Genomic DNA, 23,824 nt, shown 5'->3' on the forward strand with positions numbered 1-23,824 from the left:
TCCCCTGCCTTTGGATGTTTTGGAGCCCCACCTCAGCCGAGGGCTTTCCCTGGAGCGCTGGGAACGCAGGTGAGATTTCCAGCAGGGTTTAAGAAGCAGCTGTCGGGTGTCTGGGGAGGGATGGTGTTGATCAGCAGCTCAAAAAAGCGAGGAAGGCAAAGGGCGGCGCTGGGGCACCCCAGCAGCACCAGCCAAGGTGACCTCAGGGTGGGGACCGCGCGCATTTTCTCATTTTTCCCTCCTTTCCCCAAAGGCCGGGGTTGGGGGCACATCCCCGTGGGCATCCCCTGAAGCGTTTTGGGGAGGAAGGAGCGGGGACAGAACAACCCCCGAGGGGACAGAACAACACCCATGGGACAGAACAACACCCGCGGGACAGAACAACCCCCACGGGGACAGAACAACCCCTGAGAGGACAGAACAACCCCCACGGGGACAGAATAACCCCCACGGGGACAGAACAACCCCCGTAGGGACAGCAACCCCCATGGGGACAGAACAACCCCCGTAGGGACAGAACAACCCCCAAGGGGACAGAACAACCCCCATGGGGACAGAACAACACCCAAGGGGACAGAACAACCCTCATGGGGACAGAACAACCCCCATAGGGACAGAATAACCCCCGAGGGGACAGAACAACCCCCATGGGGACAGAACAACACCCAAGGGGACAGAACAACCCCCGTAGGGACAGCAACCCCCATGGGACAGAACAACCCCCATGGGGACAGACGGCCCCGGGCGCCAGGGCCGGGCTGAGCCCGGCTGCCCGCCGGGGTTTATCCCTTGATCTCCCGCAGGAAAAGCGGCTCCATCAGCTCCGGCATCGTCTCTGCATCCTGAGCGGAGCGGGGAGGGGAGGACGCGGGGGCGGCTCTGCCCAGCAGCCCTGCCCGGAGCCCCGCAGCCCCGGCCGCCTCCTCCTCCTCCCTCCCTCCCTCACCATGCTGGACATTTTCATCCTGATGTTTTTCGCCATCATCGGCCTGGTGGTCCTGTCCTACATCATTTACATGCTCTAAAGAGCCGCCGCCGCCGAGGATGCGGCTGAGCAGCGGCCTCGCCCCCCGAGCGGCGGCCAGGTGAGCTCCGAGCCCCTCCAGGTGCGAGTTTCAGGGGAGGATTGTGCCGGGAGGGGGGCAGGGGGCACTTTAGGGGTCGGTGCTGTTGGATTTGGCCGCCTGGGCTGGGAGGGGACACGGGGGTGATTTTCCAATCCAGGCCGCTCAGCCCCGGGCCCTGCGCAGCTGCTGCCGGATTTATTGGAAAAGCCGCTCCTGCAGCTCGGCCCGGTGGCTTTTGTTCCGAGCGGGGGGAAATGGAGCAGCTCGGGGAGAAACCGGGCGGGATCCCGGCTGCGTCATCCTCAGGAGCCAAAGGAGCCTCCCGGGGCCGGGGGCGGCTGCTCCCGCACGGAGCTGCTCCATCCCTCCCCTGTTCTGTCACACGGAGCTGCTCCATCCCTCCCCTGTTCTGTCACACGGAGCTGCTCCATCCCTCCCCTGTTCTCCCGCACGGAGCTGCTCCATCCATCCCCTGTTCTCCCGCACGGAGCTGCTCCATCCATCCCCGGTTCTCCCGCACGGAGCTGCTCCATCCATCCCCTGTTCTCCCGCACGGAGCTGCTCCATCCATCCCCTGTTCTGTCACACGGAGCTGCTCCATCCATCCCCTGTTCTCCCGCACGGAGCTGCTCCATCCATCCCCTGTTCTCCCGCACGGAGCTGCTCCATCCCTCCCCTGTTCTCCCGCACGGAGCTGCTCCATCCATCCCCTGTTCTCCCGCACGGAGCTGCTCCATCCCTCCCCTGTTCTTTCACACGGAGCTGCTCCATCCATCCCCTGTTCTCCCGCACGGAGCTGCTCCATCCATCCCCGGTTCTCCCGCACGGAGCTGCTCCATCCCCGGTTCTCCCGCAGCTCCAGGCCCGGCTCTCTCACACCGGCCTCTCCTTTCTCCTTCTCTCCCGCAGCCTCCGCCCGGTGCGCGTCTCTCGGAGCCTTCTGGAGCAGCGTTAACCTCTGCGAGCCCGGCGCGGAGCACGGAGCGGTCACGGAGCCAGGAACGGGAATGGGGGGACACGGGAGGGGGCTCGGAGGGGCTGTCCCGCTGCCGGGACCCGGCTAATCCCCCTGCCAGGACCTGTGTCCTTCACCCTGCCAGGACCCGTGTCCTTCACCCTGCCAGGACCCGTGTCCTTCACCCTGCCAGGACTCGTGTCCTTCACCCTGTCAGGACCGTGTCCTTCACCCTGCCAGGACCCGTGTCCTTCACCCTGGCAGGACCTGTGTCCTTCACCCTGGCAGGACCCGTGTCCTTCACCCTGTCAGGACCTGGGATGCTCCCGGTGACGCACGCGGTGTCCCCAGGGGGGTGGGAAGGGTCCTGTCCCCCCCTTGTGTCCCCTCGGTCTGAGGCCGCTCGTCTGGGTTTAATTTTTAGGGAGTGGCTTCTATTTTTGCTGAGCGATGTTCAGGGAGTGGAATAAAGAGGAATGACACGGGAATGGCTCTGGTGTCACTGCAGGGATGGGGGCGGGGGACACGAGGCTCCAGGGACAAACGCTGGGAGGGCAGAGGGATCCAGAGCATCCCGGGAATGCCAGAGATCAGAAATCCAGCCTGAGGGCACTTCTGTGTGCCCCAGCACGAGTGGCTGTCCCTGGGGAAGGGTCCCCACAGCTCCCTCGGGTCCCTCTCTGCTGTTTGGGGAAGTTCCAGGAGGCCTTGGATAGGAAAAGGAAAGCTTTTAACACAATGGAAATTTCTGTGGGATGGAAAGAACATTTCAGAGCTTCATTTTCCCCCTGCTTGGAGATGCCTGGGAGGTGTTTGGGGCATCAGGAGGATTTTTCCTGTCCTGTTTTGAAGCTCTGCATCCATCCCTGCTTTCCCACCACCACTCACAGGCAATGACTGAAAGTTTCACCCTCCTAGAAGGCAGAATTTTCACATTCCTGGTATCTCCCAGGGCTTTATATTTTTTTAAGCAATAAACACTTGAAATATCCATAACGGGGAAAACTTTGTGCCCCTTCAGCTGTCCCTGGAAGCACCACACAAGTGTGTGAGAGAACAGGATCCAGGGAGAGCAGGGGCCAGGAAATGCTGGAATGGGCAGCTGTGACTTTCAGGAGAGGGGAAAAAAGAAATTTCAGAGCCTGGGAATGCTTTTTGTGGTCAGTGCTGCCAGCTGAATGCTCCACACTGCAATTTCCTGCCAGGAAAACTCCCGAGAGAAACTCCAGGCTGGGGATTTCACCCCGGGGCGTTCCTGGAGCCGCCCAGGGTGGAACCTCCCACGGAGCCCCCGAGGTGAGGAAACGCTGCTCCCTCTCTCCAGCACCAAATATAGCCGGGAATCAGGAGGCTGAAATATTCCGGGAGGAATTTCTGCAGGCACAAATCGTGTTCTCAACAACCTCCCCTCCCTCAGGCCGTGCGTGTGGAGCCGGCATCTGCGGGGATGAGGGCAGAGTGAGGAAAGAGGAATGCGAGGAATGGAAACTCAGCTGAGTGTGAAAGCAGGAACGATCCTTTCCTCTGACTCCCAGGCCTCACGGAGCTGCCAGCTCTGCAGAGAAATCCCTTCCTGCAGGCCCCAGCTCCGTGCTGGCAGCTGGGGAGGGCTGGGAAAAGGGAGCCAGGGCGGGAGAGGGGCTTGCAGGCAGCCAGAGGGGCACAGAGGGCAGGGACACACCTCAGGCTGCAGCCAGGACCCAGCCCTGCCACCCTGGCACGGGGGATTTGCTCCTGGCCCTGGCTTTTACCCACTCTCCAGTGCAGCTGTTAAAATCTGGCAGCAAAAGGAAAATCACCCTTTTGTCAAGTGCCCCCATCCCAGTTTGTGTGGACCTGGATCCTGTCAGCGTTTGAGCTGATCCAAGGGGAGCTGGAAAAGGAGGGAGCAAAGCTGGTGGCATTTCCCAGTTCACCCCAAACTGGGCAGGGAAGCGGGACTGGGCTTCACTCCTTTGGGAAGGAAAGTCCTGTTTGATGGAAATGTGACAAAAAACTTCCACCTAACATCCCTGAAGTGTCCCAGGCCAGCCTGGATGGGGCTTGGAGCACCCTGGGACAGGGCTGGCACTGGATGGGCTTTAATGTCCCTTCCAAGCACTCCCTGAGGCGCTGGGAGTGAGCAGTTCATGACAATTAATTTTTAATTAATAAAGCCATCAATAATTCACCAGGAGCAGCGCCGGGCTGACATTCCAGCCCCGCCGGCTGCTCCAGGGAATCAAAGAGCTCCCTCTTCCCTTTTCCCTTTTCCCTTTTCCCTTTTCCTTTTCCCCTGGCTGAGCTCTCATAAAGGCCCCCCTTGTGCCCGGCTGGAATTTCTGGCTGCTCCTGGCCGGGAATGACCCGGGACAGGGATGGGGACACACAAAGGGCCTGGCTCTGCTCCCTTTTCCTGCTCCCATCCGCCGGGATTATCCATCGGGAGCGGCTCCTGAGGATAAAGGGACAGACAAGGACCTGGGCTGGAGATTCCTGGTGGCTTTTTCCCGTTCTTACATCGAGGGATTTTTTTCTCCTCACATTTCGGGATCGCTCCGGACACGTTCGGTTCCCGGAGTGGAAAGCAGAGCCTGGAATTTCTCTCCCTTCAGAAATCACGCGTTGCAGCGCCCTTAAAACGCCACCTTCGAGCAGCCAGAGAGGGGGGGGAAAAAATGGGATGTTCTCAGCGTTTTCCAGCAGCTGGGAAGGTTTCACCTCTGCCATCTACCGGCACCACCGCCAGAGGATGGCCCGGAGGCAGATCCTGCCTGCAATTGGGGATTCCACAAATTTTGGGAATTTGGGCACTCAAACTTTGCCGAGCTGCTCCCAGGTGGCAGCTGATGGCAGCAGGTGGGGACAGCTGACATCAATCGGTCCCGCTGCAGCTGTTCCCACAATTCCCGAGCTAAAAGGGGGAAATGGGTGTGAGGGAAGGTTTGGGAAGGGAATATTCGGGTGGGAAAGGAACCTGGAGGCTGCAAACAGCACAGAGGGTGGGAGTGCCTTTCATTGCCATCACAGGGGTTGGTCTGGAAGGCAACAGAGCAGAAAATCAAAGCCTTCTCTGAGCAGCAAACAAAATTAAAAATAAAAAAAAATTATCCATTTAAATATTTAAATTTAAATTTATCCATTTAATGAACCAGTGTTAGAATTTCATGTGTTTAATGGGTGTCTTCAACTTGGCTAAATCCTAGAACACTTCAACCTAGGGCAGGGGGAGAGATTTGAAGTTTCTTTTGCTTTCTAAAACCTGGAGATTGAGAGGAAAAAATGCCTTGGTTGATCAAAGCACTGGAATTGCTTTCAGAAATCACCTTTCCCTAAAGCTGAATGTCCAAACCACGGAGCATTTCTGTCACAGAGCCTGAGTCAGAGACCTCGGCAAGCTGGGAAAATGCAGCTCCTCCAATCCCATCCCTCCCTTTCTCCTCAGATTCCCAAGAGAAAACAAATTTAAGAGCTCAGAATGTTTTGGGTTCTGGGCTAAGACAACACGAGCTTCAGTTGGTGTCTGCACATCAGCTATGGAAACCATGTCATTTTTATTGTGTGTGCAAACATGCACACAGTGGGAAAAGAATGCAGTTTGTGTTCCCAGCCCTCTTCCCTGGAGGAGCAGAGTGGATGGAATTCCACCCCCCAAGCCCTCCATGAGCTCACTCAGCTGGCCTGGCACGGATGGGCCCAACCTCTGCCACCCCAGCTCTTACTGGGACGGAAATTTCAGAAATAATCTGAGACTTCTCTGCAAAAGTCCAAAGGAAAAGAAAGAGGAATCCAGCAGGAACAGGGCAGGGCTCCGTGGAGCTCAGGAGGTGCTGCTGGTGCTGCCCATGGCCAGGTAGAGGATTTCCTTGTGGAAGTTGGCCTGTGCGTTCATCAGGTGGAACAGGTTCAGGAAGCTGCTGTCCTCCTCATCCCTCTCCCCTGGCAGGGCACAGAAAAGGAGGGAAATGAAGGAATTCACCCAGGTAAGGTCAGGAGGTGAATCCCCCTGAGGCAGAGCTCTCAGCAGAGGGAGGCAGCAGCCTGAGCTTGTGCTGGGTTTATCCTCAGCCCAGGAGGAGCTGAGCTCAGCCTGAGCTTTGTGCTGGGTTTATCCTCAGCCCAGGAGGAGCTGAGCTCAGCCTGAGCCTTGTGCTGGGTTTATCCTCAGCCCAGGAGGAGCTGAGCTCAGCCTGAGCTTTGTGCTGGGTTTATCCTCAGCCTCAGCCCATGGCAGCACAGGAGGAGATGAGCTCAGCCTGAGCTTGTGCTGGGTTTATCCTCAGCCCAGGAGGAGCTGAGCTCAGCCTGAGCTTTGAGTTGGGTTTATCCTCAGCCCAGGAGGAGCTGAGCTCAGCCTGAGCTTTGTGTTGGGTTTATCCTCAGCCCATGGCAGCACAGGAGGAGCTGAGCCCAGACTCCTTCCAGCCTGTCCTGGGACAGGCAGGAACAATTGTGAGCCAGGACAAGGGGCTGGGCTGGGCTGGGCTGGGCTGGGCTGGGCTGGGCTGGGCTGAGCTGAGCTGGGCTGGGCTGGGCTGGGCTGGGCTGGGCTGAGCTGGGCTGAGCTGGGCTGGGCTGAGCTGGGCTGAGCTGGGCTGGGCTGGGCTGAGCTGGGCTGGGCTGGGCTGGGTTAGGCTGAGCTGAGCTGGGCTGAGCTGAGCTGAGCTGGGCTGAGCTGAGCTAGGCTGGGCTGGGCTGAGCTGAGCTGAGCTGAGCTGGGCTGGGCTGGGCTGAGCTGGGTTAGGCTGAGCTCAGTGAGTGCTCCTCACTCCAGCTCAGCTCCACCATGGTCCCTGAGGCTCCAGCAGGGCTGAGCACAGGCAGCAGCTGCAGCTGGTGCAGCTTTAGGCTCAGCCCAAAAGGGACTTTGGGCCCAGTTTTGTGGTGGGACAGATTTTAAACCACTGTTGGTTTCACCCTCCATGGCACCAGGAATCCCTTAGCAATTTAGTAATTTAAAATAAGTTAAAAATTAATAATAGTAATGTTAATAACGACAACAATATCAATTAATAATAATATATAATAGTAAAATAAATATATAAGAAATAATATAGTAATATAATAATATAAATTATTATTTATAACAATTAAAGAAATATAATCATGATATATAAAATAAATGCATAAGAATATATAATAAATTATATAATATTATATATATTATTATATAATAATAAAAATATAGAAAATAATAATAATAATAATAATAATAATAATAATAATAATAATAATAATAATAATAATAATAATAATAATAATAATAATAATAATAATAAAATTAAAATAAATATTTCTTCCCAACTATGACATTTGCTTGGTTATTTTTGTTGCCCAGAGCAGCTGGGGCTGCCCCTGCATCCCGGGAAGTTCCAAGGCCAGGTTGGGCAGGGCTTGGAGCAGCCTGGGACAGTGGGAGGTGGCACTGGATGAACTCCAAGGTCCCCTCCCACCCAAAGCATTCTGAAACTCTGGAGATCTGTGATTTTGTGCTCTCCAGCCCTTACCAGCCAGCACTGCCTGCAGCATGTCCATGAGCATGCGGGCAAAGAAGTTCTCCAGGCACTGCAGGAAATTGTTCCTCTCCCAGGGAGTGCTGAAAACCTTGCAGACCTTCTGCATCATCCTCACTGCCCAGTCCATGCAGTACAGGTCCTTCTCACACACCTGCAGGGCAGAGGAAAAGGGTTTCATGCTCAGTTTTTATGGTGCAAGATCAAATCTTAGCGTTCGCCGCTGGTTCTGCATCACTCGTGCCAAGGCCTGGAAGATCTGGGGCTGTGAGAAGGACACAGAGGTTGTTCTTGCTGGCACAAAGGGAATTCTGAACCTGTGGAAAACCTCCCTGCTGGGGAGACTCCTAAAAAATTCTGTGCCAGAACTGGGAGATGAATGGAACTTTTGGGTTTTGGGTCTTCTTTGCTGTTTATTTTTCTCTTATCAAGAGTTCAGAACTCTGTCTACTCTCTCAGACTTAGGGTACAAAGAGAAGGCACCAAAAGCCACCAGACACACGGGTTCAAGGTCTTTTAAAGCTGTTTTGTCCAATTAACTCTTAGAACATATTTTATTTCTACCTTTCTACCAATAATTATTTGTCTGTTCATGCAGAATCTGCATTGCAGCTCTTTCAGTGCCACCAGCACTGCAGAAAATGGAGCAGATGAAGAACAAGGAGAAGATCAGACAAGGCCCAAAATCCTCCATCTTGTCTTCTATCTACCTCCATACTAAAACCTCAAAACTCTGAGGTTTCCACCCTGTGATAAACTATCCTACTATCTATTTCACACACAGGAGGTTCCAATTCATCCCAAAGTCTTGGAAGTTTCCTCCACGGGTGAAGGTTAAAAGCAGTGTTCTCCTGGGGCTCAGGACTTCTCAGGACAGGCAGAGAAATATTCCCTGTGCCCTGGCTTCCAACATGACCCTTTTGCTGGTGGTGCTTCTGCTCCTCAGGGATGTGCTGGACAGGGAGCAGAGAGGGGGAAGAGCTTTTCTTACAGCAAAAAGGAAATACAGGTAATGAGGAAAAAAGTATAAATAAAAGATGAGAAATGGTTTTCAATCCCATAAATTAAAGACCAGAGCAAGGGCCTTGAGCAAGGGCTGCCCCAGACTGGGCTAGGTGGGATGTCTGCCTCAAATCTCCTTTCAGCTGCTGTTTGCCTTAAAATTGACTTTTTGCACCTTGCAATGGGGTGGTTTTGGTTCCACGGCACAAGGACCTGGAGGAGAGAGCAGCTCCCATCCCAAGTGAAAATCAGAACCGCAGCTCCTGGCTGGGTTTATCCCTGCAGTGTGGGGGGAAAATTTTCCAGCCTGAGGCAGCAAATGTGGGGCAGAGAGGCTGAGCTGTACTCACCAGAACCATGAAGACCATGAGCCTGGCCAGCTCCACAGCTCTGCCATTCACAGCTTTGCTGGCCATGAAGGTGAAGCAGATGCTGTTCCCACTGAGGAGCAGCAGGCGAGCGTTGTTCTCCATCAGCCACTCCTGGGGAACCACTTCAGAGCGGGGGGAGAGAGGATTTCAGTCACCTGAAATTTCTAGAAATCCATTTCCATTGTGGGAAATGGATTTCTAGCAAATTCTCAGACCTTGACAGAAGTTTTACATGGTGTGTGTTTGGGTGTAAGCTTTGAGATAAGAAATGTTAACTTAGAAATGCTCTAATAATGCTAAAATAAGATAGATATTGTTGAGAGAGAAATGGAACTAGAAAAAAATAAATAAGACCAGATATTTTAGAGAAATAGAACTATGAAAGGTGTATTGTACCAAGACCTACAAGGAGTAATTTTAGATAATCAGCTTTAAGACATTTACAATATAGTGGGACTAAAGCTGATAGGGTAAAAAACATTTATAGAGTATTGTAATTAAGAAATAGCTTCTGATTGTGATGGCATTAATTATAACAACTGTATTGTCTCACCCTTCTCATGAAAGTTAAAATGGAATAAAAAGTTTTTAAAACACCTCTCAGTTACCCCATCTCTGGGTCAGAAAAGGGTAAAATCCAACAACCTCTGAGCAGAAAGGGAGCAGTGAAATTGCACCAATAATCCCCACCAGGCATGGTCAGAGCTCTCCACACCAACTCTGGGACACAACCTCAGCCAAAACTCTCAGTGCAGCTGGTAAAAATGCTCAGGGGAATTTTGCCTGAGCAAATTCATGTTTGGACAATGTTCCCTGAATAATTCGAGGCAAGATTTGACTTTTAAAGGTTTGCATGGGTTCTTTAAAGATTTCTCCATGGGGAAAGACAGCCTGGATGTATAAAACAAACTGGGTTTGTCTCAGCCCAGCCTGGCTCCACAGTGTGATGACTTTTCCAGCTAAGCCCCAGCTACTGAGAGGAATTTTGCAGCACACAGCTGGTTTGGAGGATGTGAGGATCCATAATCCCAGGGATTAATGAAAAAGGCAAAAACACACCTGACAGCTCATCCACAAGACTGATAACATCATCTGCTGTCCATTCTCTAGCTTCTGTACCATAGAGCAGCTTAATTGCATCAGCTAAACCCTTCAGACTGGTCTCATCTGTTGGTCCTTCTATCATTTTCTGCCAGACCACGTGTCCTGGGTGATATATCAATCACAAGTGCTGGTAAGTGACAGTTTTCAAACAAGGAAGGTGCTAAACTGAGCCTCACAGCAGAGGCAGAGGAGAGGAATTCAGGTGCCACCATTGAGGCTTTGTGATTGTTTTCCATCTGTCATTTCAGCAGGGACAGTGAGTCCAATGTAAAGAAACTCAGGTTGAATAATTAAGTGAGAAAATGTGCTTTCCTTCAGGGAAATGGGTGCTTGAGATGGATTTGAGTCAAGTCTCCCCAAGCAGGGGAGAAGAGAGGAACAGAGGTGTAATTTAATTTCTTCATTGAATTGTAACTTACATGTGTGTTTGTGTGTATAATTTAGTTATTTCCTGTATGTTAGTGAGTGTTTTGTGTGTATAATTTAGTTATTTCCTGTATGTTAGTGAGTGTTTTGTGTGTATAATTTAGTTATTTCCTGTATGTTAGTGAGTGTTTTGTGTGTATAATTTAGTTATTTCCTGTATGTTAGTGAGTGTTTTGTGTGTATAATTTATTTATTTCCTAAATGTTAGTGAGTGTTTTGTGTGTATAATCTATTTATTTCCTGTATGTTAGTGAGTGTTTTGTGTGTATAATCTATTTATTTCCTGTATGTTAGTGAGTGTTTTGTGTGTATAATCTATTTATTTCCTGTATGTTAGTGATGCCTGGCTGAGCAGAACAGTTTTTTCCCAGGTAATGCAATGGTTCCAGTGGGTTCAGATGGACAGAGGGCAGGTTCAGACTGGGTCTTGGGAAGGAATTCCTTCCCTCCCTTCCTCACGGGAGGATCCTCTGAGGGTAAACAAAAGTTGACTTAGGAACTGCTTAGTTCACATTGTAGCCTGTAGGTATCTATGGTTTAAAAATATAAGCTATGCATTTCTTTGGCATTTCCCTTTGGCTTTGAAACTCCAACTTTTCTATCCCTTGCAGTTCACAAGCTAATTTTTTCTGTGTCATGTAATACAGAAAAGAAATCTAGTTTAGTACTGAAACCATAATGACCTTTCTTAAACCAAGTAGTGTTACAATTCAACATTTCAGGTACTGTATACAGCATTCCACCAAATTTAACAAAGACATGCCCACCTTAGCAGAGATTTTTTTTTAATGTATGGTGAGGGGCTGCAATGGATTTCCCAGGCTGCCCCATCCCTGCAAGTGTCCCAAGCCAGGCTGGACAGGGTTTGGAGCACCCCACGCTGCTTTGGGACAGTGGGAGGTGTCCCTGCCCATGGCAGGGGTGGCACCGGATGAGCTTGAACATCCCTTCCACCCCAGCCCGTCCCACAACTCCACGATTCCAACACGATCCCGTTTTTTGGGCCTTTCCTGCCCGAAGATCTCCTCGCGGGGGCGCAGCCTTTGCTCACCATCGCGGGAGGACACGGGCCCGAAGATGATGTAGAGCAGGCGGGCCTGGTTCACCATGGGCCAGGGCTTGAGGATGCGGGTGAGCCAAAAGGCGGAGTCGCTGCGGCGGCTCCCGGGCGACAGCAGCACCCCCCGGCAGAACAGGCGGATCCGCAGCTCCAGCCGCCGGGCACTGCCTGCAAAACCGGCCGGGATCAGCGATTCCCCGGCCCCGATCCCTGCAAAGCGCACGGCTTCTTCGTAGGGAGGGAAAGGAGGGGGTTTGGGACGTGTTTCATTCGGGTTTTGTCTCTTGCTTCCCGAGTTTGGGTGTTCTGGCCTAATTCAGGGGGTGGGATATGTGGGTGCAGGCTCTGGGGTTTGGTTCCTGGGGTTTGGCAATGGGAGGAAGGGTGGTGTGGATGGAATGTTCCTCAGAAATGATCAAAGCAATCCAAGCAATCCCTTGTTCTGAGGAGCAAGGGAACAAAGCAATTTCTCCCTTGAGAAATTCTCAAGAGGAATGGGAGAAATGGGAGAATCTCTTGATAGGCATTAATCCCATCACTGCTGGGGTTCAGAAATGTTAAACCTCGCTTTTTATTGCTTCATTTTATTCCTCATTTTTATCTCTAACTCCTCACCCATCGATTTCATCGCTGTAGGGTAGGAAAGACTCAAACCCACAATTGATGTGCAGACACAAGTGAGGCTTTGGATCGATGATTTAGGGATGATTTAAAATCCCTACAGACCTCTCCAGACAGATCATTTCAGAGACAAAAGCATTTCCATCTGCTCTTGGGGAGGAATTTCCATCAGGGGAACCCCAGAACTGCTGGAGACGCCCACAGAACCCTCAGCAGAGTCAGGAGACAAAACCACCCTGAATCCCACAACCAAGAGCCATTTCCAGGCTGGCATTTTTGGGTTTTTGGGGGCTGTGCTGGGCAATTTTTGGGGGGATTTTGGGGCTGCTGGCTGCTCGGAGTCACCTGGTTTGCTGCTGACAACCGTCTGCACCTTCCGGGCTAAATTGCTGAGCTCCCAGAGGAAGTTGAACACCCGGTGGCACTCGAGCTCATCCCAGCCCGCGGTCAGCATCTGCAGGGGAGGGAAAATGGGCTGAAAACGAGGAGGTTGGGGAGAAATTCCCTCCCCAATGCCAGGGCTCCCAGCAGATAAACGCGATTTTATCCTGCACAGTCTCAGGAGAGGGAGGGAAGGGTCATACCTGAGTGGGGGTGCTTAAGGACTTGTGCTAAAATTGGCCAGAAAATAAACTTTATAACGTGATTTGAAGCATTAGAAAACAGAGATTCATCAGGTGCTTAAGGACTTGTGCTAAAATTGGCCAGAAAAGAAACTTTCTAACATGATTTGAAGCATTAGAAAGAAATTTTCTAACATGATTTGAAGCATTAGAAAGCAGAGATTCATCAGGTGGTGCTTAAGGATTTGATCCTAAAATTGGCCAGAAAAGAAATTTTCTAACATGATTTGAAGCATTAGAAAGCAGAGATTCATTGGGTGGGGCTTAAGGATTTGATACTAAAATTGGCCAGAAAATAAACTTTCTAACATGATGTGAAGCATTAGAAAGCAGAGATTCATCAGGTGCTTAAGGATTTGTACTAAAATTGGCCAGAAAATGAACTTTATTACATGATTTGAAGCATTAGAAAGAAACTTTCTAACATGATTTGAAGCATTAGAAAGCAGGGATTCATCAGGTGGTGCTTAAGGACTTGCACTAAAATTGGCCAGAAAATGAACTTTATTACATGATTTGAAGCATTAGAAAGCAGGGATTCATCAGGTGGTGCTTAAGGATTTGATATTAAAATTGGCCAGAAAATAAACTTTATTACATGATTTGAAGCATTAGAAAGCAGGGATTCATCAGGTGCTTGAGGATTTGATATTAAAATTGGCCAGAAAAGAAATTTTCTAACATGATTTGAAGCATTAGAAAGCAGAGATTCATCAGGTGGTGCTTAAGGACTTGTACTAAAATTGGCCAGAAAATGAACTTTATTACATGATTTGAAGCATTAGAAAGAAACTTTCTAACATGATTTGAAGCATTAGAAAGCAGGGATTCATCAGGTGCTTAAGGATTTGTACTAAAATTGGCCAGAAAATGAACTTTATTACATGATTTGAAGCATTAGAAAGCAGAGATTCATCAGGTGGTGCTTAAGGAGTTGATATTAAAATTGGCCAGAAAAGAAACTTTATAATATGATTTGGAGCATTAGAAAGCAGATTCATCAGGTGGGGCTTAAGGATTTGATATTAAAATTGGCCAGAAAATAAACTTTATTACATGATTTGAAGCATTAGAAAGCAGAGATTCATCAGGTGGGGCTTAAGGATTTGATACTAAAATTGGCCAGAAAAGAAATTTTCTAACATGATTTGAAGCATTAGAAAGAAATTTTCTAACATGATTTGAAGCATTAGAAAGCAGATTCATCGGGTGGGGCTTAAGGATTTGATATTAAAATTGGCCAGAAAATAAACTTTATTACATGATTTGAAGCGTTAGAAAGCAGAGATTCATCAGGTGCTTAAGGATTTGATACTAAAACTGGCCAGAAAATGAACTTTCTAACATGATTTGAAACATTAGAAAGCAGGGATTCATCAGCCTGATGCCTCCCAGAAATCAAAAACTGCTGAGAGTGTCCCAAAATCTGATTTGTGGCTGTGATGTGGAAGGGATTTGCTACAAAATGTCCCAGCACTAATAATCACCTGCTCTTCTAAGAGAGGATTTTAATTTTTATATTTGGTTTACATCCATTTGAAGCTACCACACAGAGAAAGTATTCTGGCCTTTGTTGTGTGGAGCCATTTCCCTGGAAATTAAAGCATTTCTGCTCTTGACCTGTGAATTTGGGGCTGTGGGATAAAATTCTCCCTTTTCCCTCTGTTTTCTTAGGGAATAAATTGCTAATTTAAAAAAAATCCAGACTGGCTGGGAGTGAAATCCAGGCCAAGAAATCCTCAGCAACTTGAAAGAAAACCAGAAAGAAAACCCAGAGAACTGGATGAATAAACACCCCAAACCACTCCAAAAAAAAAAAAAATCAGTTTGTGCTTTAAAAAATCTTGCAAAACACAGGTTAATTTAGAAAAAAAGCCTGAATTTTCTTTTTTTATTATTAATTTTACTTGCCTTGTGTGCATGGGGATACTGTACCTGTAAGAAAACCCCATAGCACTGCAGCCCCAGGCAGTGCAGGGGACTGGCACAACCATTCAGCTTGAAACAGGAAACCTGCAAGTGCAAACAGCAGTGGGTTGGTCCTAATTAGCCAATTTTTAATTGCAGTGATTGGAAATTCTCAATTCAGAGAGGTGCAGAAGGATTCCCTGGTTTTGGGAGTGAGGGGAATGTTGTGGGAATGAGTTGTTGGAATGGGTTATGGCAGCTGCTTTAGGGTTTGGAGTCAAAAGTGGGGGTGTGCAAAAGGGTTTGGGGAAGAAAAACCCCAATTTTCAGGGAGGAAAAACCGCATTTTCAGGGAGGAAAAAACCCAATTTTCAGGGAGGAAACCCCAATTTTCAGGGAGGAAAAACCCCAGTTTTCAGGGAGGAACAACCCAATTTTCAGGGAGGAACAACCCAATTTTCGGGGAGGAAAAAAACTAATTTTCAGGGAGCCAAACTCCCATTTTCAGGGAGGAAAAATGCAATTTTCAGGGAGGAAAAAACATTATTTTCAGGGAGACAAACTCCCATTTTCAGGGAGCAAAACCCCCATTTTCAGGGAGCAAAAAACCAATTTTCAGGGAGGAAAAACCCCATTTTCAGGGAGCCAAACTCCCATTTCAGGGAGGAACAACCCAATTTTCAGGGAGGAAACCCCCAATTTTCAGGGAGCAAAACCCCCATTTTCAGGGAGGAAAAGCCCCAGTTTTCAGGGAGCAAAACCCCCATTTTCAAGGAGGAAACCCCAATTTTCAGAGAGCCAAACTCCCATTTTCAGGGAGGAACAACCCAATTTTCAGGGAGCAAAACCCCCATTTTCAGGGAGGAAACCCCAATTTTCAGGGAGGAAAAGCCCCAGTTTTCAGGGAGGAAACCCCCAATTTTCAGGGAGGAAAACCCCCAATTTCAGGGAGCAAAAGCTCCAATTTTCAGGGAACCAAACCCCCAATTTCAAGGAGGAAAAAACCCAATTTTCAGGGAGCCAAACTCCCATTTCAGGGAGGAACAACCCAATTTTCAGGGAGGAAACCCCCAATTTTCCCTAAAATTCCATGGAATTTCCCCCTGGATGGAGCAAATAATCCATGGATATCTCATGCATAATCCATGGAGTTCCCCTTTGGATGGAGCAAATAATTCATGGATATCTCATGGATAATCCAAGGAATTCCCCCTTGGATGGAGCAAATAATTCATGGATATCTCATGGATAATCCATGGAATTCCCCTTTGGATGTAGCAAATAATCTGTGGATAAAACTCATGGATAATCCATGGAATTTCCCCTGGATGGAGCAAATGATCCATGGGTATCTCATGGATAATCCATGGAATTCCCCCTTGGATGGGCCAAATAATTCATGGAGATCTCATGGATAATCCAAGGAATTCCCCCTTGGATGGAGCAAATAATTCATGGATATCTCATGGATAATCCAAGGAATTCCCCCTTGGATGGAGCAAATAATCCATGGATATCTCATGGATAATCCATGGAATTTCCCCTGGATGGACCAAATAATCCATGGATATCTCATGGATAATCCAAGGAATTCCCCCTTGGATGGAGCAAATAATTCATGGATATCTCATGGATAATCCAAGGAATTCCCCCTTGGATGGAGCAAATAATCCATGGATATCTCATGGATAATCCATGGAATTCCCCCTTGGATGTAGCAAATAATCTGTGGATAAAACTCATGGATAATCCATGGAATTCCCCTTGGATGGAGCAAATGATCCATGGGTATCTCATGGATAATCCATGGAATTTCCCCTGGATGGAGCAAATAATTCATGGATATCTCATGGATAATCCATGGAATTCCCCCTTGGATGGAGCAAATAATCCATGGGTATCTCATGGATAATCCATGGAATTCCCCTTGGATGGAGCAAATGATCCATGGGTATCTCATGGATAATCCATGGAATTTCCCCTGGATGGAGCAAATAATTCATGGATATCTCATGGATAATCCATGGAATTCCCCCTTGGATGGGCCAAATAATTCATGGATATCTCATGGATAATCCATGGAATTCCCCTCTGGATGGAGCAAATAATCCATGGATATCTCATGGATAATCCATGGAATTCCCCCTTGGATGGGGCCAAATAACCCATGGATATCTCATGGATAATCCATGGAATTCCCCTTTGGATGGAGCAAATAATCCATGGGTATCTCATGGATAATCCATGGAATTTCCCCTGGATGGGCCAAATAATCTGTGGATATCCTGTGGATAATCCATGGAATTCCCCTCTGGATGGGGCCAAATAACCCATGGATATCTCATGGATAATCCATGGAATTCCCCTTTGGATGGAGCAAATAATCCATGGGTATCTCATGGATAATCCATGGAATTTCCCCTGGATGGGCCAAATAATCTGTGGATATCCTGTGGATAATCCATGGAATTCCCCTCTGGATGGAGCAAATAATCCATGGGTATCTCGTGGATAATCCATGGAATTCCCCTTGGATGTAGCAAACAATCTGTGGATAAAACTCATGGATAATCCATGGAATTCCCCCTTGGATGGAGCAATAATTCATGGATATCCTGTGGATAATCCATGGAATTCCCCTTTGGATGGAGCAAATAATTCATGGATATCTCATGGATAATCCATGGAATTCCCCCTGAATGGGCCAAATCTCTAATTTGCAGGATGTGTTCTAGCCAGGGCCTTGCTTTCCCAAGATAGTTTAGGGTTTTCCAGCCTTTAGGATGTTTGGTCTCCTGGCCTAACCCAATACCAGGACTAAGCTGAGTTATCAGATTTAAGGAATTACAAGCATGCATGCTAAGAATACTTAGAGTTCTATAAAGAATATAAAGAAAATATTTATTATAATAATAAAACTAAATAATAATATTATATTAGATAATATAATAAAAATAATAAATTTATAATATTTATAGAATATAATAAAATATTTACATAAATATAATAAAAATAAAAATAATAATAATATATAATAAAAATAAAATAATAATATAAAACTAAAAATAATATCATTATTAATATTAAATTAATATTTAAATTAATAACATAAAAACTTTAAATAAAATTTTACTTTTTTTTAAAATAACGAGATTTCATTTAAAAATTAATACAAGAAAATTTAATAGAATTTAATAACAAGAGTTTTATGAAAGGGATCTAAAAGAAAAGGCCAAAAAAAATTAAAATTTGGCAACAGACTTACCCCTGAGAGCACCTTGTGCACATACTTGAGCCTGTCCCTGGTGGGCAGCAGCAGGGTGCACCTCTTGAGCAGCAGCCCTGGGGCAACAAAAACAGCTCTGGGGGTGCCCAGACACTGCTGGAGCATCCTCAGGAAAAAAAATGAAATAAATGTGGGCACAGAGAAAAAGCTGCTGTGGGGAGAGATGTGGGACTCCAGGTGGCTCTTCAAAATCTGGACATTGGGATTGTTCAAGCAGTCACAGGTTGGGGCTGCGGTTACAGGCAAGTTTTCAGGGGGGAAAAACCAAGTTTTCATGGAGAAAAAAGGCAATTTTCAGGGAGGAAAAGCCCAATTTTCAGGGAGGAAAAAGCCCAATTTTGAGGGGGGAAAATCCCCAAATTTTCAGGGAGGAAAAGCCAAAATTTTCAGGGAGGAAAAGCCTCAATTTTTAGGGAGGAAAAGCCCAATTTTCAGGGAGGAAAAACCCCAATATTCAGGGAGGAAGAAGCCAAAATTTTCAGGGAGGAAAAATCCCACTTTTCAGGGAGGAAAAGCCCAATTTTCAGGGAGGAAAAGCCCAATTTTCAGGAAGGAAAAACCCCAATTTTCAGGGAGGAAAAAGCCAAAATTTTCAGGGAGGAAAAGCCCCAGTTTTCAGGGAGGGAAAGCCCCAATTTTCAGGGAGGAAAAGCCCAATTTTCAGGGAGGGAAAAGCCCAATTATGAGGGGGGGAAATCCCAAAATTTCAGGGAGGAAAAGCCAAAATTTTCAGGGAGGAAAAAGCCCAAAGGTCAGGGAGGAAAAGCCAAAATTTTCAGGGAGGAACAACCCAATTTTCAGGGAGAAAAAGACCAAATTTTTAGGGAGGAAACACCCCAATTTTGAGGGAGGAAAAAGACCAATTATGAGGGGGGAAAATCCCCAATTTTCAGGGAGGAAAAGCCAAAATTTTCAGGGAGGAAAAGCCCCAGTTTTCAGGGAGGAAAAAGCCCAGTTTTGAGGGGGGAAATCCCCAATTTTCAGGGAGGAAAAGCCCCAATATTCAGGGAGGAAGAAGCCAAATTTTCAGAGAGGAAAAACCCCAATTTTCAGGGAGGAAAAAGCCCAATTTTCAGGGAGAAGAACCCAAATTTTCAGAGAGGAAAAAGCCCAATTTCGAGGGGGCAAAATCCCAAATTTTCAGGGAGGAAAAGCCTCAATTTTTAGGGAGGAAAAACCTCAAAGTTCAGGGAGGAAAAGCCCAATTTTCAAGGAGGAAAAGCCCAAATTTTCAAGGAGGAAAGACCCCAATATTCAGCGAGGAAAATGCCCAATTTTCAGGGAGAAAAAAGCCCACTTTTCAGGGAGGAAAAGCCCAATTTTCAGGGAGAAAAAGCCCAATTTTCAAGGAGAAAAGACCCCAATATTCAGGGAGGAAAAGCCCCAGTATTCAGCGAGGAAAAGCCAAAATTTTCAGGGAGAAAAAAACCAAATTTTCAGGGAGGAAAAAGCCAAAATTTTCAGGGAGGAAAAACCCCAATTTCGAGGGAGGAAAAAGCCCGGAGCTCAGAGTGGAAAAGCCCCAATTCTCAGGGAGGAAAAATCATTATATTTAAATATATAAAAATAAAAAAATAAATATTTTATTTTTATATCTATAAATAAATAAATAAATAAATAAATATATATATATATATATATATATAAAACTTGTCTATATATAACTATAGGCTAGTTATAGACATAACTAGCTGCACTTATAGGCAAAGCTTGAAATTCCTTCATGTAAAACACAGCAGAGAGGGAAATTTATTCTCCTGTTTGGGATGTCAGAGTCTGGAGCTCATTATCCTGAGGAACAGCTGGTTGTTGAGCAGAATTTCTTCTACACTCCTGACAGAAACTGGGTTAACAGCTTGCACTCAAAGCCTTTCACCAGAATAAAATATATATATACTGCTTGTTAATTAATCAAGGCATCCTCTGAAAAGCTTGGAATTTCCCAGGGGAAAGAAACAAAATAAAAATAAAAATTTTCTCCAGATTTGGAAAAAAAAAATCCTAAAAACTCAATTTTATTTTTTTTTCCCCATGGTCAGAAAGTGGATTTGCTGTGGTTCTGAAGTGACTCTTGCCTGGCTCAGAGGTGGCAGCATTCCTGCAGCCAGCCCTCATTTATTCATCAGCCTCAGATCTGCCCCAAAGCTCAGCCAAATCCATTTTGATGGACTAGGTCAGGTTTGGACAGCACTCCCTGAGGAGCAGCTGACCCAGGGGCTTGGGACACCCAGAAGAGGCAGGAAAAACAGGATTTTTCCCAAAAATCAGACATTTTGGGATGCCCAGAAGAGACAGGAAAAACAGGATTTTTTTTCCATAAAACAAAAATTTTGGGACACCCAGAGAAGGCAGGACAAGCAGGGTTTTTTCCCTAACTCAGAGGCTTTGAGACACCCAGAAGAGGCAGGAAAAACAGGATTTTTTTTCCCTAAATCAGTAATTTTGGGATGCCCAGAGAGGGGGGACACACAGGCTTTTTCCCATAAATCAGAAACTTTGGGATGCCCAGAAGAGGCAGGAAAACCAGGATTTTTTCCATAACTCAGAAATTTTGGGACACCCAGAAGAGGCAGGAAAACCAGGATTTTTTTTTTTCCTAAATCAGTAATTTTGGGACACCCAGAAGAGGCAGGAAACACAGAATTTTTTTTCCCTAAATCAGTAATTTTGGGACACCCAGAAGAGACAGGAAAACCAGGATTTTTTTCCCATAAATCAGAAATTTTGGGACACCCAGAAGAGGCAGAAAACACAGGAATTTTTTTCCCTAAATCAGTAATTTTGGGACACCCAGAAGAGGCAGGAACACCCTGGAACTTTTTCCGTAACTCAGAAATTCTGGAAGAATTCCAGGCAATTCCTCAGTGCTGGAAGGGATCCTTTTGCTCCTTTATTATTTTTATTTTTTTTTTGACCACACCCTCAGCATTCTCCTATTAACCCACACTGTTGGGAGCAGTTTTGCTCTCACCTAGAGCTCTGTAGTGCTCCAGGATGGAGGCTCCCTCTCCTCTGGCAGGGAGCTCCTGGTGGAAATCCTGCAGCAGCAGCCGGCGGCTCCCGGAGGAGGTGGAGATGTAATGAATGAGGCGGCCGCTGATGGTTTTGGACACCATGCTCAGCATGCTGATGTCCTTCACTGCAAAAACAAAGCCCAGGACGCTCCTAAATCCCCTCAGCACGGGAAAAATGCTGCTCGCCGGTCAATGGCTCCTTCTGGCTGCAAAAGAGCAGTGTCTCCTTCTGCAAGGGCAAGGGATGAGGTTTATAAATTAAATTGATTCATGTTGGTCTGCTTGGCCAGCAAAGTGGAGTAATTAGAAACTGCCAGATCTAAGGAGTAATTTTCATATTTGATAGGTAAATTTTCATATTTGCTGTCAGCTCCAAACAACTCTTAAAGGAAAGAAAAGCCCTTAGTCACAAGTTTAGGGAGTAGAATCTAAGGGGTTGGGGATAAAACCTTGTGCTGACCTTATTCCACCACCCCTGCTCCTCATAGTACAGATAATTCTATTATACACTACAAAATTTCTTTAAGCAGAGGGAACTAAATAACTTGATGGACTGCAGAAATTCTCATCTGTTTTTTCATCTCATCTCAAGATTATCTAACTGGTTCTTTAAAGATCTCCAGAGATGGGAAGACCAACACAGAGTTATATGCTACTTCCTGATTTTTCACAATATTCTTTCTCACTGTCATTCAAACCTATAAATCTGAGCCATTAAAAAAGTAATCCTGTAGGTTTGGGTTGGGTTTTTTCTATTAGGTGAGCAACACCATTTTCTTCAGTTTTTTCCTATATAATATATTTTCTTATGTTTCTATTTGGTGTTCTGTCCACAGCCTCCTCACTTGTCCCACTTCTTTCTTGAAGAGTGGTGCTTAGCACTGGGCAACAGCTGCTGGACCTAAAATACCTGGTAAGATTGTCACTAAGTTCAAATAGGTTGTTAAATATATATTGGTCAAATCTCATTGCAGTTTTGGTCAGTTGTTCTTTTTCAATCCTTAAAAAGGTGAAAATTCAGAGTTGAAGTCCTATAAAATTATATTAACTACCTAAAAGTGACAATATTTAAAATAATAAATCAAATATATACACGGCAATTTGCAGATACTGCTGTTTCTGCTCAGGCCCTCACCTGAGAGATAATTCAGCACCATCTGGAAGATCTCCAAGGGAAGGCTTTGGAAATCCCCCAGCGCTGACAGAGCTGGGGAATCCCTGCCCGGGCTGGGGCCGGAGCGGCGGCGGCTCCGCCTCTGCCTCTGCCTGGGCACCGAGGCGCGGCCGCTCCCCGCGCTCGAGGTCATTGTCCCCGCGCTCCCGTGCACCGAACCTGGAGAAAAACAACAAAAAATAGATCAAGGTCTGATTTTCTGAGGAGGAAAAGGCTCCCAGAAGGAGGAAATGACTCCCTTGGAGTGTGCGTGTGTGTGGGATAAACTGCTTGGATTCAGTGAAAGCAATTTGCTAAATAACTTTGAGTACATAAAGAATGTGTTCTAAATAATAATAATAATAATAGTAATAATAATAATAATAATAATAATAATAATAATAATAATAATAATAATAATAATAATTATTATTATTATAATTATAATTATAATTATTATTATTATTATTATTATTACTATTATTACTATTACTATTACTATTACTATTACTATTACTATTACTATTACTATTACTATTATATATAATAATATATATAATATAATATATATAAAAATATATATAAATATAATATAATAATTATTACTATTACTATTACTATTACTATTACTATTATATATAATAATATATATAATATAATATATATAAAAATATATATAGATATAATATAATAATTATTACTATTGCTATTACTATTACTATTACTATTATATATAATAATATATATAATATAATATAATATATATAAAAATATATAAATATAATATAATAATAGTAATAGTAATAGTAATAATAATAATAATAATAATAATAATAATAATAATTATTATTATTATTATTATTATTATTATCGTTATCGTTATCGTTATCGTTATCGTTATCATTAATTAATTTTATTATTAATAATAATTTATAGTTATTATAATATATAATAAGAATAATAAATATATAAAATAAATAAATAATTTTATATATTCTATAATATAATTATTATGGAATATTGTTTACAATATAATATATATTTATAATAGATTATATATTATATAATGTATATAAAATATATATTATATAATATATATTGTTTACAATATAATATATATTTATAATATATATTATATAATATATATATAAATATATTATATAATATATATAAAAATATATTATATTATATATATCATTATACTATTCTATAGTATACTACAGTATAGAATAGTATAATAATATTTAATATAATATTTAGTATATGAATAATAAGTAAATTTACATTTAAGATTATAACTAATATTAAATATATCATCATGCTTCATAATCATTTATAATAAAAATTTATTGTGCTGAAATGTAAATATTGTCTGGGGAAATGGAGGGTTCAGCTGATTTTGGGGTGAGGAAGAGTCAAAAGCACTGAGGGCACAGAAAGTGAAGGAAACAGCTCTGGAAGGGAATTTTTGGGGAATTCCATGGGAGGCTACAAGCTACAGTAATTAACAACATCACTTTGATTTGTCACACTAATTATTCAACAGAACCCCAAAATTCCAGGGCTGTTATTGAAAGGATCATCCCTGTTCCTTTAGAGTGATAATTCCTGATTGTGCAGGGCCAAAGCAAAGATTAAAAGCACCAAAGTGATGCTTCAAACCCTTCGTTTCCTGCAGCACCGAGTTGGTGCAAGGCTTAATTTAATCTCATGTATAAAAATATATAATGTAAAAAGAATTA

General features: G+C 45.1%; 1 protein-coding gene and 1 long non-coding RNA gene across 2 annotated transcripts; one reads left to right on the top strand and one right to left on the bottom strand.

The window, feature by feature from the left end:
• Positions 1 to 645: 645 nt before the first annotated feature.
• LOC118696608 (uncharacterized) lies at positions 646 to 2,510 on the top strand. The gene is made up of 2 exons (XR_004981660.2): positions 646 to 1,085; positions 1,977 to 2,510. It is a non-coding gene; the product is annotated as an uncharacterized LOC118696608 (long non-coding RNA).
• Positions 2,511 to 5,821: 3,311 nt separating this feature from the next.
• FBXO47 (F-box protein 47) lies at positions 5,822 to 22,236 on the bottom strand. Its single transcript, XM_036398993.2, has 10 exons — positions 22,065 to 22,236; positions 20,887 to 21,054; positions 17,895 to 17,971; positions 14,657 to 14,734; positions 12,444 to 12,552; positions 11,469 to 11,645; positions 9,947 to 10,093; positions 8,867 to 9,009; positions 7,509 to 7,668; positions 5,822 to 5,940 (listed from the first exon to the last, which is right to left on the bottom strand). Exons 1-10 carry the CDS (start codon positions 22,234 to 22,236, stop codon positions 5,822 to 5,824), a joined length of 1,350 nt encoding a protein of 449 aa, XP_036254886.2.
• Positions 22,237 to 23,824: the final 1,588 nt, after the last annotated feature.

This window comes from Molothrus ater, chromosome 27, assembly GCF_012460135.2.
Source record: "Molothrus ater isolate BHLD 08-10-18 breed brown headed cowbird chromosome 27, BPBGC_Mater_1.1, whole genome shotgun sequence".
In the NCBI taxonomy this organism is placed as follows: domain Eukaryota; kingdom Metazoa; phylum Chordata; class Aves; order Passeriformes; family Icteridae; genus Molothrus; species Molothrus ater.